At 39.3% G+C, this 16197-nt stretch overlaps 1 protein-coding gene across 1 annotated transcript in view; it reads left to right on the top strand.

The window, feature by feature from the left end:
• The first annotated feature begins 942 nt into the window (after nt 1-942).
• The window catches only part of Ero1b (endoplasmic reticulum oxidoreductase 1 beta), a 45747-nt gene continuing 30492 nt past the window's right edge, over nt 943-16197 (top strand). Inside the window, exons 1-2 of the mRNA XM_076832076.1 lie at nt 943-1237; nt 11179-11298. Coding sequence (XP_076688191.1) covers nt 1136-1237; nt 11179-11298 — 222 coding nt within the window. The 5' untranslated portion in view covers nt 943-1135. The remainder of the gene's footprint in view (nt 1238-11178; nt 11299-16197) is intronic.

Raw genomic sequence — 16197 nt, 5'->3', positions numbered from 1 at the left:
GTAGTGACTGTTATATGAGGTCATGAGTCAAAGAATGCAGGTGGCCTCTAGAAGCTGGAAAAGCCAAGGAAACATCATCATCTCCTAGAGTTTCCAAAGAGAACACAGCTCTGCAGATCCATTTTGGACTTCTGACTTCCAGAATGCAGGATAATAAATTTGTTTTAGTTATTTAATTTGTGGTAATTTGTAGATGGGATTTTGAGATAGATCACTTATCACAATTTGACTCACTTCACTACATGAAGTGATGTGTTGCTCATTTTGTAGAAATCAAAGTTGTTGATAAGCAAATAGCAGCTACCACTTATTGAGCACTTCCTATGTGCTATGCATTATACTAACCCCTTTATGTATACACATTTATGAAATCCTAGAATAATATTTGAGGTGGAAATTTAAGCCATATAACTAGAATGTGTCAGATTTGGGATCCAGGTTCAGTCTTAAGTCACCCCAAGTCTTCCTGTGCGTTTATCTTCGTTCCCATATTTCCCAGTAAACTTTGGCCTGTCCTCATGCTTTAACTTGCATTATGTGTGCACTTGTCACCGCAGCCGTAGGGGTGGGACCCGGCAGGAGGTGACATCCACTGGGGAGTCTGAAGGAGGAGGTGCTGAATACTGAATCCATCTCGTCAAGACGCTGCTGGCGTCCAGGCAGCCGAAGGAGACACGAGGCTATAGGAAAGCGAAGGAGACGATGAGGCTCGGGCTGCGCGGCCGGCCTAGGAGACTCCACGCTCCCTGCCCGCCCGCGGGTGTTTTGGAGCCCGCGTGGTCTCGCCTCACTGGCTGCCGTGGGGCCGTGAGGAGAAGCAGCCTCCGCCCACTAGCTCCGGAACTGCGCCGCGGAGCCGCGGGGGCCGCCGGGACCACAACTCCCAGAAGGCCGCGCGCTGGGGGCGTGGCCGCGGCCGAGGACGCGGGGGGCGGGGCCGCCGGGGCATGAAGCGGGGGCGCGCGGCGCTCCTACCTCAGTCGCCGCTGCCGGGTGCCCGAGAGCGTCCCCTGCCTCAGACCCGCGCGCAGACCTCCGCCCCTGGAGGCGATCCGCCGCCCGCCACCGTCCTCGGGGGTCGTCGCCCGGCAGCTCGCCTAGACGGGCCCGGCCGGCCGCGGCGGGGGAGGACAGCATGAGTCCGGGGGCCAGCCGAGCAGGCGCCGGGCAGGGGGCGGCGGCCGCGGTGCAGCTGCTGGTTTCCCTCAGCTTCCTGCCGCGCGTCGTCGAGGCCCAGGTGAGCCGGGCGGGGGCTGGCCGGGCGCCCTCGGCCCGCAGCGAGCCGGAGGCCGGGGAGCAGGTGCGAGGGGGAACGGGGCGGGGGCGAGCCGACAGGTGCGGGAACGGCCGCGAACCCCGGCGGAGCGCGGGGCGGCCCTCGGCGGCGGCCGTCGGCAGCGGAAGGGGCGATGCTTCCTAGTCGCTCCCGCTGGTGTCCGGGCGATGGTTTCGGCGGCCGAGAGCGCGGCGGAGCTGGGACGGGATGGAACCGCGGCCGTCGTGGAGAAGGGCGCACGGAAGTGGGAAACCCCACTGGCCTTCGGGCGCCACCCGGGCCGAGGCGGCGACCCGCCCAACGGACCCCTTGCTCGCCTGGATGAGTGCGGTGGGCGGGCAGCGCGCCCCAACTTCCTCAGAGGCGGGCGCGGGACAGCACTCGGCTTTGCCCTTGTCCGGCGCCTGGGTCTGCGAAGTGGCGCCGTCAGGTGCGCCGAGTACGCGGGCGGGGGTCCGTGGTCTGGGCTCGTGCGCGGAGCCCTTGCCCTGCCAGTCCTGGGGTAGGGGGTGTTCCCAGAGTGCTGAAGTTGGAGGGGTCGCCGACCTTCTCGGAGTCTTTTATTTATAATTCCAGCAAACTGCCAGGTGCTGCCGTCTTCTCTGCACCTGCTGCAAAGTGGCATCGTTGTTGTGAGGAAAAAAAAAAAAAAGTCTCAGGTGGCCTGATAATGAGGGGAGATGTGAAACAATTAATGCTAGTTGCTAAGAAAAATTGACGGTAACTGTGAGTGTAACAACGTAAACAATTTTTTCTTACTTTATTTGGAGACTTTTTCTTGGCTTAATGTTGTCCAGCACTAAATCCCAGAATGCCATAGGGCTGGGGATATGGCTCAGTTGGTAGAATGCTTGCCTAGCATGCACAAAGCCCTGGGTTAAAACCCCAGCACTACCCCCCAAAATAAATAGATAGATAGGCGAACTTTTGGTATGAGTAAGGAGCAGATTAAAATGCAGATTCTCTGGCCCTACTTCCAGGAGTTCTGATTAAGTGAATCCAGACAATGACCCAGAAAGCAGCATTTAAAATAAGCCTTGCGGATAACTGTAGGGCCATTATTTTTTTGACCATCTCTTGGACTCGGCTTGTCAAACACTGAAATTGTGGAATTCTGGACTTATCTACCAGATTTATGAAAAGTAAAGTTTCCACAGTGTCTTTGGCAAAATTTTTTCTAATTACTAATTGAGTGGAATTTACATTTATATATTTTTTCTAAAATGGGATTTCTTATTTTCTGTTTTTACATAGCATATATTGTATACTTAATCACTAGAAACTTTTAGGTTTCTTTACCTACCACTAATTATGTATAATTAATTTTATAATTTTTACCTGTACTTTTTAAAAATTTTATTTTTTGTAGGTGTAGAAAAGCACAGTACCATATTTATTTTATGTGGTGCTTAGGATTGAACCCAGTGCCTCACATGTGCGACGCAAGTGCTCTACCACTGAGCTACAGCCCCAGCCTTTCATCTGTACTTATAATTTCCTTATATCAAGTGAAAAAAATATATATATATATACACACACACACACACACACACACAGTTAAACATTTGTGCATGTTCAAAGTTATATCATGCCAAATAGAGTGGATATATTTTTTATTTCCAGTGGTATTTTCTTTTTTTAAAAAAATATTATTTTTTAGTTGGACACAATACCTTTATTTTATTTATTTATTCTTATGTGGTGCTGAGGATCGAACCCAGGGCCTGCACGCCCTAGGCAAGGATGCAACTGCTCAGCTACAACCCCAGCCCCTCCAGTGGTACTTTCTAATGTAGTGTCTTTTGGTACATCTCTCAGAAGTTGGGCCATAGTGGTAACTGAAGTTCAGAGAACTTGAGTGATGTTAAACTGGAGCCCTAATACAGACTTCTTTTTGCTTACAGTTTTTTTCAGTGTATTTGTTTCCCTGTAGTATAGAAAAGCAGAGAGCAAGAACTAAGTAGAGCTAAGTTCTTCCACTTATATATACTAAATTGGTAAAAAAATAGTAAAGTTGAAGGAAATAATTAGAATTTTTGAAAAATGCCTCTATTCACAAGGAAATAGTCATTTAAGGAGATATATATTTTAAATGTAATGAAAGCAAGGAAAAATTTTTGAGCACACAAAATATTTGTATCTCATGCTCCATTTTCTTATAAATGTAAACATGTAGGGACTGGGGCTTTTGCTCAGCGGTAGCTCACTTGCCTGGCATGTGTGAGGCACTGGGCTTGAGTCTCAGCACCACATATAAATAAATAAATGATCTAATAACTGACAAAAAATTTAAAAAAATGTAACTATGCTTTGTAGTATATAGTACGGTGAGCTAAACAAATACAAGTAAGTGATAGAACAGTCTTTCTAGAAAACGTAATTTCATCTGGGGATATTGGAAATCCTAAAGGCCTTTCTGAGGAGGCATGAATTCAAGGAACCTTCAAAGCACTCAGGCAAATTGAAAGCCAGCCACTTGAGGCTCCGATCATGCTGTACCAGTCCATTACTCTGGAGATTCTCTCAAACCCTTTGAGCTTCTGCTGTAACAGTTTTATGGGGTGGACTGGGTAAGAAATAATACCTATGTCTGCCCAAAGAGAAGAAACTGATGAGAGACCCCATCATAAACTTGTAGTCCAAAAAGCTACATCCTCAACGTAAGAGATGAGTAATGAATCCTGCCATAAGAGGAAAGTAAAGAAACTTGCTAGAAGAGGGGGGGAAACTCCCTTGACAATTTGTAAGCATAAGCCAATCCTTACAAAGTTTGCAGGCTTACTTCCTACCACTTATGCTAGGAAAAGTTTCATGTAGAAAATTTAATTTATAGCAGTTCCAAGTTTGTATCCCCCAGGTTACCAGGGAAAGCAAATATCCATTCCCTCTGGAGAAATTTAATTTTAACTCAAATCATAAAGAATTTTTGAAGATAAAGTGTCAGGAAGAATAAACATAATAGTTAAAAAAGAAATCTGAAAACGGGGCACCATGAATCAGGTGCAGACAGTTCTTGACCTGCAGTGGGTCCCCCTTAATCATTTTATGATTTTTCAGTTTTATATTTAGACAGTATTTTAACCCGAAACATGCTTAGTTATACATGGTATGAAAGCAACACTCTTTCAGCACAAACTGTATTCTTTTTGTGGGTAGCTGTCACTCTCTCAATGCTGAGCAATGGCAGTGGGCTATAGCTCCCTGGTGAGCATGAGGGTAACCCCCTATATTATACAGGGTACTGTGTTTCTAAGCTGTGATGTCTTGTAAGTTAGGTGTCTCAAAGGCATTTCCACTTGATAGTTTCAATTTCCAGGATGTATTCATGTTGTAAGTTGAGGAGCATCTGTATTAGAAACAGAAACATAATGAAATTATCAGGTAGTTGAATATCTTTGATTACTATGTTTAAATAAAAAAAAAAGAAGCTTGAAAGTATAGAAATGGAATAAGAAATTTAAAGAATGACCAAAAGGATTAAAAAATAATAGGTGAAGAAATAAAGTTTCAATGGATGGATTAAATAACTGATTATACCCATCTGAAGAAATGATTTTTTTTTTCAGTACTGGGAATTGAACCCAGTGGTGCTCTTCTACTGAGCTACATACCTGGCCCTTTTTATTTTTTATTTTGAGACAGGGTCTTGCTAGGTTTCCTGTCCTTGAACTTGAGTTCTTCTGCCTCAGTCTCCTGAGTAGCTAAGATCACAGGCATTCACCACTGTGCCTGACTTGAAGAAATGATTATTGAATTAGCCACATCCTGTCTTTTTTTTTTCCCCCATCACTTTCTCTTCCATTCTTACTCTCCGCTTCATGCAGAACAGAATTGGAGCAATCAAAAGAGAATTTCCACAGAGTAATTCATATCTATCCACTTACAAGGCTCTTTACCTATAGGTTTGATTTCCTATTGGTTACCATGGATGAACTATTTATGAATAGTTCTTGTCAAAAACCATTTCCTCCACATATATTTTAGGGCCCATATCTTTCCCCTTCAAGGACATGGTTCCAACAGTGTTCCCTTTCTCTTTTGAATCATTGGTTTTTACTTCTCTAATAAAATGTTACTGTCATCATAAAACAAGCTATTGGGATAAGGGTGTAGCTCATTAGAAGAACACTTCCCCAGCATATGGGAGGCCCTGGATTTGATCCCCAGTACCTCAAAAACAAAAATATTGTTTACATCTTCTTTCTTGATCCACTCTTCTCTTCTGCCCCATTTTTCTTGTTCTTTCAAGAAAAATTGAAAAGCATTGTCTTTTTTCCTCCTATTTCTCTTTGTTCCGTTCCAGTCAGACTTTTGTCCCTAACACTCCTCTGAAACTGCTCTTGTCAAGGTTACCAGTGTCCTTGTTGTTAAGGCCAATAGTTTTCAAACCACAGCTTTATCTTTTGACAGCATTTTTCATAGCTCCTCATTGAGTATCTTTTTCTTTTTTTTAAAATAATATGCATTTTTTAGTTTTAGGTGGACACAATATCTTTATTTTCTTTTTATGTGGTGCTGAGAATCGAACCAGTGCCTCATGCATGCTACCACTTGAGCGCGCTACCACTTGAGCCACATCCCCAGCCCAAACTTTCTTCTTTTGACATTCAGGACACAATAACTTTTTTGGTGGCTGGTCTGAGTACAGTGGTGTTTACAGTACTTTTCTAGTGTCCTTCCCGTGTGATGGAGCAGTCTTTCTTAGTATCCTTTGCTTGTTCCTCCTCTGCCCTTGACTGCCAGTCATTTAAACTTCAGAGTTCACATCTTGTACTGTTTCTTTATCTTCTTCATCTAGTCTCTTGCATTTAAATACCATACCATCAGTATTGCTGACAGATTTAAGTCTCCAGATTAGTATTCTCAATTCTACATCTGTGTATCTAACTTTTCTTTTAACATCTCCACTTGGGTGATTAATAAGTATCTCAGACTTGATTATTAGGAAATTGCTGATTTTTCCTCTCAAATTTACTCTTCCCAAGACCTTCTCCTTATACATGTTCCAGCAACCCTGGCCTGCTTGTTCTTCAAACATTGCAAGTATGTTTATTATTTATGTGCACAGTATAACTGTATAATTTGACCAACGCAAGTGTTTTCTTCCTTCATGGTATTTGTACTGTTCTACCTAACACACTTATGTGTTCATACAGTTCACCCATCTCTTCATATCTTAGTTTCTGCTGAAGTGTCACTTTATCTGACATGTCCCCTTATCTAAAATGTCCCCATCTCTGATCATAGTATATACAAGAAAATCCCTCTTTCCTCAGCTGATAGTCTATATTACTTTTACCCTTTGCTTAAGACTCTCCAGTAGCTTCTTGCCTCACTCAGTGTGGTATATTCTTGCCTCACTCAGTGTGGTATATTGTGAACATACATTTGGTTTTTGTTTGATTGCTGGCACAGAGCTCCTAAAATGCTTGGAATTTTCTAAGTGATGAAAGTATTAAGTGATAATTTATTGTTCACAATGAGTCCCTTTCAATCATACCTGAGTTTATGCTAATGAGGTGACTTAGGGTGAAGCCCATATTTAGCCTCATGATGAGCATGATCACCAGAAAGACAAGTGATTGGACTCTGGAGCTGTTAAGAGTTGATAAACTTGTGGGGTATGAAAACACTGACATACTGGGAGGGTGATGAGGAGAGGGCATAGAAGCTCAAACCATCTCCCACTAATACTCTCCCATTTGATTGTTTCTGAGTTGTTTCCTTCATAATAAATTGATTAAAAGGTAATTAAAGTGCTTTTCTGAGTTCTATGAATCATTCTAACAAATTACTGGACCTGAAAAAGGGGATCCTGGGACCCAGATTTATAGTCAGTCAGTCAGAAGAACGAGTGACCCAGGGTTTGAGATTGGTTTGAAGTTGGGGCAGTATTTTGGGACTTTCACCTTAACTAATTAGAGTTGGCACTGATTCTGGATATTTAGTATCAGAATTGAATTGTTGGATACCTAATCAATCTCTTAGATCTGGAGACTTGTTTGGTGTGAGCAAACACCCTAGGCTCAGTAAACTAAAGTCTTATAGTGGTCTCCTAATTCTCTTTTTAGTTAATTGCATGGTACTCCTTGTTCCTCAGAAACTTTGGGCAGGCTTACTGTCTCAGGACCTTTGCACTTAATATTCCTTATAATTTATTGTAATGCTTTTTCTTCATATATTTTCATTCTTGCTCCTTTCCCTCCTTCAGGGTTTACCAAAATTCCTTCATGTGGCTGTCTAAAATCATAGTAGCTCCAATTCTGCAATCCCTGTTCCCATTCCCTATTCATTACTACCTGACAGCCTTTGTACTTTATTTTCTCCCGTTCTCTTATAGAATATAAGCTCCTCAAGGGCAGAGAATTTTAGTTTTTTTCTAAATCCATATTCTCAGCATGGAGAATGATACAAAGTTTGTTAGTAAATTTATTGAATAAGTAAATGAATAAGTGGAAGGTAAATGCAAATAAATTACTCACAAGGAAATCTCAAGAGACAACAGGATAATAAATATTAAAGAGAACTCCAGAGACATAATAGGATAGAGGAAGAAGGTCTAAGAGAATAGGAAAAAATTTGTATTGATTCCTTGTAGTAGGTCATTATGAAAAGGACAAGTGATCTAAAGATAGACATTGCATACAATAATAAATACAAATGTCTCCTAAAACATGAACATAGTGCCTCATTAGTGCAAACAAACATAAACCAGATACCATTCCACATTATTAGATTGGCAAAAATTAAAGAATAGATTAATATCAAATACTATGATATGGCTTACCATTAACCCCAGTCCATTGATGGTGACATAATAAATTGTTAGAACTATTTTGGAAATCAGCCTGTTATTCCCTAGTACAGCTGAAATGTACTTATTGCACTCTATTCCTAATCATTACAACCTAGACAAACTCCTGCATGTGTATATCACCATACATATACAAAAATATTTGTATAGCATTTGTAGATCCTAAGTATGTTGTATTATTTTCTTATTGTTGCTAAAAATCAACACAAACTTAGTGACCTAAAACAACATAAATTTATTATCTCCTATTTTTGGGGGTTAGAAATCTGAAAATGGTTTTACAGGGTTAAAAATCAAGATATCAGCAAGGTCGCATTCCTTCTGGAGGCTCTGGTGGGGGGGATCCAGTCTTCTAGAGGCTTCTGTGATCTTTGGTTTGTGAGTTCTTCCTCTATCTTCAAAGTCAACAATGCAGCATCTTCTCTAACTCTTCTTTTATAAGGAAGTTTGTAACTGTTGTACTGAATAATCTGTATAGTCTTCCCATCTCAAGATCCTTAATTATATCTTTAAAGTTCCTTTTGTAATGTGAAATAACATTACAAAGCTGCAGAAATTAGGGCATGGATATCTTTGGGAGGGTCATTCTGCCTACTCTATGAATCAGTAACAGAATGAATAAATTGTGATTATTTTCATATAATACAACACTTTTAACTGGGAAAATGAATGTACTACTGTAAAACGAATCATTATGGACAGATGTCAAAATAAAATGTTAGCAACAGAAGTACATTACAGAAGAATTTACATATTTCATTAAAGTTCAAAAATGGGGGAAAATTTTTAAATACATTGTTTTACAAGGGAAACATAAAGCAGTGTTTTTTTCTTTTCTTTTCTTTTTTTTTTTTTTTTTTTAAGAGATGGTTATACTGCCACTGAACTCCTAGGCTCAAGCTATCCTCCTGCCTCAGCCTCCTAAATTGAACAAAGTGAACAGAAAAATGCATAAGAAATAGTGATTACTGGGCTGGGGTTGTAGCTCAGTTTTAGAGTGCTTGCCTAGCATGTGTGAGGCACTGGGTTTGATCCTCAACACATAAAGACAAATAAATGTATCCATCTACAACTAAAAAAATATTAGAAAGGGAAATAGTGATTACTAGATAAAATATTTTAAAATCTAGAAAGTATTTTGGTTTGCGTTTTGATTCCCTCACCCCATTGTTATCAGGCTAGAAATGAAAGAAAGCATATAGAACTCCAGAACCAAATTCTTGATAATGATCCCTTATTCCTTATCTCAAGATAATATAGCTCTTAACTTTATGTTGTAGGGAGTTTGGGTCATCTTTACACTCCTAGGAAGAAAGATATAACTAAGCAAGGGGCTAGTTTCCACTCCTGGATCACTAAATAGCCTGTAGTAACCTGGGGCCCATTTTTGTTCTCAGTTGAAAATTTGAAAGGAAATAGTTGTAAGTTCATATACAATTTAAAAAAATAATCAGTGGCTGGGGTTGTGACTCAGTGGTAGAGCACTCGCCAGCATGTGCGGGACCCTGGGTTCCATCCTCAGCACCACATAAAAATAAATGAATGGAAAAAAGGTATTGTGTCCAACTATAACTAAAAAAATAAAAAAATAAAAAATAAAAAAAATCAGAGAAATGCCATGTCCTTTTTATGCAATTATCCCCCTGGTAACAGCTTGTGAACATATCTGGTATCATAAAGAGGACATGTTAGTAATAGAATCTGTAGACTTTATTCAGATTCCTCCAGTTTTTTTTTTTTTTGGATCTGTATTCCTTTATTTCCATACAGAGAGAGCAAGATTCCTCCAGTTTTACTTGTCTCATTTGTGTGTGTTCTGTACAACTTTATCACCTGTAGCTTTGAGTATCTACCACCACAATGAAAAATACTCAATGATTTCCTTAACACTTTTAGAAGTCCTTCCTGTTTGGTTTTTTTTTTTTTTTTTGTCTGCTTCAACCTCATCTGACTCCCCACTCCCACTTCTGTCCTCTATTATAATCCTTAAAGCCTGGCAACCAAAATCTTTTCTGCATTCCTAAAAATTTTTCATTTCAATAATATTCTGTAAATGGAGTCATACAGTTTGTAAATTTTGGGAATTGACTTTTTTACTTGGGATAATTCCTGGAAGATTCATCAAAGTCGCATATCAGTTGGTCGGTCTCATTTTTAACTTAGTGAATAATGATTATAGAATTTTTGAATTTTAAATTTACTTTGTAAATACCAAATTTTCTTCTTGGCTTAATGGATACTTTGAGTAGTGGACAGGAGCATGAGTTTTAAAGTCTGGTGTGGATTTGGGGATAAGTTTCATTTTTACTTTGGAAAAATTAGGCTTACCAAAGCTTAATTTCCTTTTATGTAAAATGAGGCTAATAGTACCTTATGTATAGGATGCTTTTAAAAGTAAATGAAGAGGCATATTAAAGAATACTGTGAGCCCAGGGAAATGGTTCATGCCTGTAATCAGGTGAGTCTGTAGCCTGAGGCAGGAGGATCTCAAGTTCTAGGTCAGCCTTAGTAACTTAGTGAGACCCTGTATTGAAATTAAAAAGGACCCTAGGCGGGCTGGGCTGTAGCTCAGTGGAAGAATGCTTGCCTAACATGTGTGAGGCACTAGGTTCAATCCTTAGCACCACATGAAAACAAAGTAAAGGCATTCTACAACAACAACAGAAAGAAAATGACCTGAAGATGCAGCAGTGTTATTATAGTCTGTGACCTCTGGGCCAGTCTGGGAAGAGATTGCTTTAGATTTCAGTGGCTACTTGGATTTTATGTGTGTGTAGGTAAAGGAAGGAGAATTTTCCCCGCCCCCATTTATTTATTTATTTATTTATTTATTTATTTATTTATTTTTTAGGTGTAGTTGGACACAATGCCTTTATTTTATTTACCTGTTTTTATGTGGTGCTGAGGATCGAACCCAGTGCCTCATGCGTGTGAGGCAGGCACTCTACCACTGAGCTACAGCCCCAGCCCCGAGAATTCTTATTTTTCATTTTGACCATCAATCTTTTATATAATAAAGCAAATCTATAAAGGTTGAAATATCAGTAACTTACATATTTAAATTTTTATGTACATATGCAAATTTTAGGTGGTTGGAGTTCTGGACGATTGCCTATGTGATATTACCAGCATTGACAATTTCAATACCTACAAAATCTTCCCCAAAATAAAACAATTGCAAGAGCGAGACTATTTTCGTTATTACAAGGTAAGGTTGTAGTTTTTTATTCTTTGGAAAATTTGAAAATAATGCTGTCTCTAGATGTGAATTTTATGATGCTTTGGAAGATCCATTTTGCTTCCTCTCAGCATCCTGCATTTTATCATTTGAATATATTGAGTATGATAGTGAAAACCTGTTGGTTTTATTAAACATTAAGAATCTGAGCCAAGTGCTACAGTTACCTAAAACTCTGGGTAGAAGAGGAGAGGAGCGGGTAGCCATGGAAAAGAAGAGGAGGCAGGATGAGCTGAAGCAGATTGAGAGAACAGGCAGAAGCCCAAGAGGGCTTACTGAAGTGAAGGTTCCTGAGAGTCTGCCTCTCCCAAGTCCAGCAGAATAAAGCTTCCTCCTGTGTGTGGGGGTTGGGAGAGGGAATCTGAGCCTCCTTCCTCTGGGGAATTCCTGAGCTTTTAGTTTTGGTTTTGAGGCACACCATTCCTCCCTTTACAGAAGCTGAAAATGCAAGAGACTTACTTTGTCCACCTTCCTTTAAAGTAGGTCCTGCCATCTGGACACACTACTAGACTTTGGGTTGTGCTGATGGCCTCACAGCTGAGTGCTGGCATTGTTAGCAGTACAAAGTAGGGCAGCAGAAGATGTGGATTGAATAGGTCTCTCAGGGGGCTGGCAAGCCAGGCTGAGGCCACAAGTCCAACATGACCATTCTGCAGAATTGGTTTTGACATCTAGTAGTAGTTCTACTTTAGACTTTCACAAAATACTAGTATTAGTTTAAGATAGCAACGGCCTTTAAATATGGCAATAGTTAATATTCCTAAGAACAATTATTTTGCATTTTAGAACACTATTTTAAAAACTGATTTAGGGGCTTTACCTTTGTTCTTCCTCTCAGGATTCATTTGATTTATAATTTATTTGATTTTCATTTTTAGTTTATTCTAAAAATTGAGCATGATGATTATCTTTTTATCCTGATTCTAGATAGAGTATCTTAATCCTTTAAGTATATTTTGAGGGTAAAGAAACACCATCTCTTCTAATTTGTCTTCCTGTACAACCTATAAAACTGTGAAGAGACTATACAAGAAGATGAATTAGAAAAGTAAAGATTTAATACTTCCCCTATCTGCTTTTTCAGTCAGGACCAAGACTGTTCAAAAAAATATGAATATTTCTGCTTCATACAAAATTCCTTAGGGATGTAGATTCTATGAATTTATACCAAAGAGTAATCTGTACCTAGACAAATTATTTAATGTCTTTTAATCTAGGCATTTTACATTCAAAGGAGACAGTGCTTCTAATTCCTACCACTAAATCTATATGAATCTGTGTTGGGAGATAATTTCTCATGCTTCCTTCCTACTATTAGATTAAATTATATGAAATTGTTGCCTAAATGGTTGAAAAATGGTTACATATGGTTCAGTCTAATACAATGGAGAAAGCATTTCTTCTGTCAAAGACTGTGTTTTCACAGAAAGTCCAGGACACATCTCCACTTAATCTCTCATAATCCCCATTCTTTCACCTCTTGTGTTTTGGGGTTTCATCTTCTATTTCTTTATCTCTACAAGGCCTGATCAGTAGGTACACTCAAATATTTGAATGAGTGGATATCTCATTTAATCATCACACCCAAATGTTAATATTATCCACATTTTTCAAATGAAGAAATAATGGTTTAGGTATCCTAGGTAGAGTACTTTTGTTGACTAGCAAAACAGTTTCAGAAAAGCTATGGAATAATTTACAAAAATGAATATACTTCAGAAAAGATGAAACTACAGCAGTCACTAATGAACCATTTACCTATTTTTTTATTTTTTATTTGTCAATGGACCTTTATTTTTTATTTATTTATATGTAGTGCTGAAAATCGAACCCTGTGCTAGGCAAGGGCTCTTCCACTGAGCTATAACCCCAGTCCCCATTTACCTATATTTTTGTAACAAAATTTCTGGAGGAGGGAGCCTTGATTACTTCCAGTATGTTTATGTGAACCCTTCATCCAAAGAAGAAAGGACACCTTAGTTGATAATGAATTTCCATGAATATAAACAAGTTATTGTTTCTCTAAGGTAAATTTGGGGACTGTTACAGAAAAAGGAAAAAATGGAAGTTGGATAGGCAAAAATAGCAATATATAATAACATATAATAGCTATTTGTAATAACAGCTGCTCAATATATAATCTCATCTTTTCTCTTATACATGCAGTTTAAAAAATGCTCCTGCCAACGCAGTGAAATTGTTTGGTATACAGACAAAATTTACTCATACTCTCGCCTAAAAGAGAGTAATGCTCTATTCTAGTTTATTGCACTTAGCTCCAAGTCTAGAGTGTTAGTGATATCTACTCCTCTTGTAATTCTGCCTACCTGTGAAATTAATAAAAAGGAAATTTAACCAATCCTAGTATACTCTACATACAATAAGTGGCAACAAAGGCAAGCTAAGAGGTTAGTTTTAAACACATATTTATGATTCAACAAGCAAGGAAATAAAGATAGAAACAACAGTCTACCTTTATTTGTAGGAAAGTGGAATGCAGCCTTGCCAAGGTGGATCTCTTCAGCTGAGGTTGTCTGCCTTCAACATTTCCAGAAGCTAGGGTAATTATAAGCTCTTCATCCTGGAAGGAGGTCTGACTAGTGTGTTACGGTGTCTGCCACAGTTCACTTCTTGGCACTGTGCATTAGTTAGCTTTTGTTGCATAACAGATGAGCCAAAATTTAATATCTTCATAAGTGCCAACTGAGAAGGTGTCATTTAAGGAAAATCTAAAGGAGGTAAGAAAGCAGACTAAGTGGATATTTGGAGAAAGAACATTCTAGGCAAAGGCAAGAGCAAAATTCCTGAGATTACAGTGTCCCTGTATTTGAGGAACAGCAAGGTCAGTGAACAAGGGGAGGAGAGCAGGGCCACCAGATCATGTAAGGCATGATCAGTCACTGTGAGGTGAGTTGGTGGATTTTTAAGCACTTACCAAAAGATCACTCTGAAACATTGAAAATGAATTGTTAAAGAATAAGGAGAAAGAAGGGGAAACTAGTGAAAGGCAATGGCAGTGATCCAGGAGAGATGAGACGATGGTTTGCGTCACTGTACTAATTGTTGAATCGAGTGTTTCTTTTTTTTCTTTATTTTTTTTTAACTTGCCTTAGAAAAAGTCTCCTATTATTGTATTGCATTCTGTTCCTCCCTTTAGATTTATTGATATTTACTTTATATATTTAGGTTTTCTAATGTTGGTACATGAATATTTGTAATTATTATAACTTCTTGATGAATTGACCCCTTTATCATGATATGACTTTCTTTGCCTCTTTTTATAGTTTTTTTAAAATCATTTTTTTAATATTTAGTTTTAAGTGGACACAATATCTTTTTTTATTTTTTATTTTTATGTGGTGTTGAGGATTGAACCCAGCGCCCCACACATTCCAGGCGAGTATGCTACCGCTTGAGCCACATCCCCAGCCCTCTCTTCATAGTTTTTGACTCAGTTTATTTTGTCCGATAGAAGCCTGTGCCTGTCCTCTAATAGTTACCATGTATGGAGAGTATCTTTCCATCTCTTCATTTTCAGTTTCTGTTCTTAGAGTAGACACAAGTCTCTTATAGGTAGCACATAGTTAGATCTTGGGTTGTTTTTTTTTTTTTTCTTTTTTCTGTGGTACCAGGAATTGAACTCGGGGGCATTCAATCACTGAGCCACATCCCCACCCCTGTTTTGTATTTTGTTTAGAGACAGGGTGTCACTGAATTGCTTAGTGCCTTGCCATTGCTGAGGCTGGCTTTGAACTTGTAATCCTCCTTTCTCAGCCTTCTGAGTGCTGGGATTACAGGTGTATGCCACCATGTCAGGCCCACTCAGTCTTTTGATTGGAGAAAATTCATTTAAACTCAAGATTGTTATTGGTAAAAGACTTACTGTTGCCATTTTGTTAATTGTTCTGGTTATTTTTTAGATCCTTTGTTCTTTTCTTTTTCTCTTGTTGCCTTTGTGGTTTGATGATTCTTAGTGGTATTGCCTGAATACTTATTTTTTAATCTTTTGTGTATCCATGAAGGGTTTTGCTTTGTGTTAGGAATGGGGCTTACACAGAATTTTAGAGCAGGCTGTTTTAAGTTAATAACAATTTAAATTTGATCTCTTGCATAAACTGTATACTTTTACTATGCCCCCACAATTTATTTGGTACTGGGGGTTGAATCTACCATTGAGCTGTATCTACCCCTTTCTTAAATTTATATTTTGAGATCAGATCTTTATAAGTTATCTAGATTGGTCTTGAATTTACCATTCTTCTGTCTCAGCCTCTGGAGTAGCTGGGATTACAGATGTATGCCAGAGAAGTGGGTAAGAGGCCAGTTTAGAGAAGGGCCCTGTGGAGCTTGCTGCTAACTGGATTTGCTTTAAGGGTTATGGGAAGTCAGAGAAAAATTCTTGGCTGGGATTGATGGGATATGATTTGCTTTGTGAGCTAACTGTGGAATAGATGGTGTGTAGAATAGATAGTGGTAGAAGCAGGGAGACTATTAGAGTAGCTTAAGGAGTTAGTTAAGTGTTGATAGGGAAGGTGGTGAAAAGTAGATAATTATATAAAGGGAGGAAATGAATAAATAATCTAGATCTTTGGTATAGGCAGTCCATCTGTTCTATTGAATTACCAGGTTCCCGTTAAGTGTAGAATATGAAAACGTAGAGGTTTTATAAAACATGCTTAAATTGCCTTATATGACTGCTGGCTTCTCTCTATCCTTATTTCTGTTCCCCACTAAACACGAGCCCAACTGATGGTTCTCAGTTCCCAGAACCATCCAAGCTCTTTATTGCCTTATTCAGATGCCTGTTCCACCAGCTTTCATTTCTCCTGAAATGTTACCCGAGTCCTCAGAAGCTGCCATCCACCAGCC

The sequence above is a fragment of the Callospermophilus lateralis genome, chromosome 13 (assembly GCF_048772815.1).
Source record: "Callospermophilus lateralis isolate mCalLat2 chromosome 13, mCalLat2.hap1, whole genome shotgun sequence".
Classification (NCBI taxonomy): Eukaryota; Metazoa; Chordata; class Mammalia; order Rodentia; family Sciuridae; genus Callospermophilus; species Callospermophilus lateralis.
The sequence above is the reverse complement of the archived record's forward strand: the minus strand, read 5'-3'. Positions and strand labels throughout refer to the sequence as shown.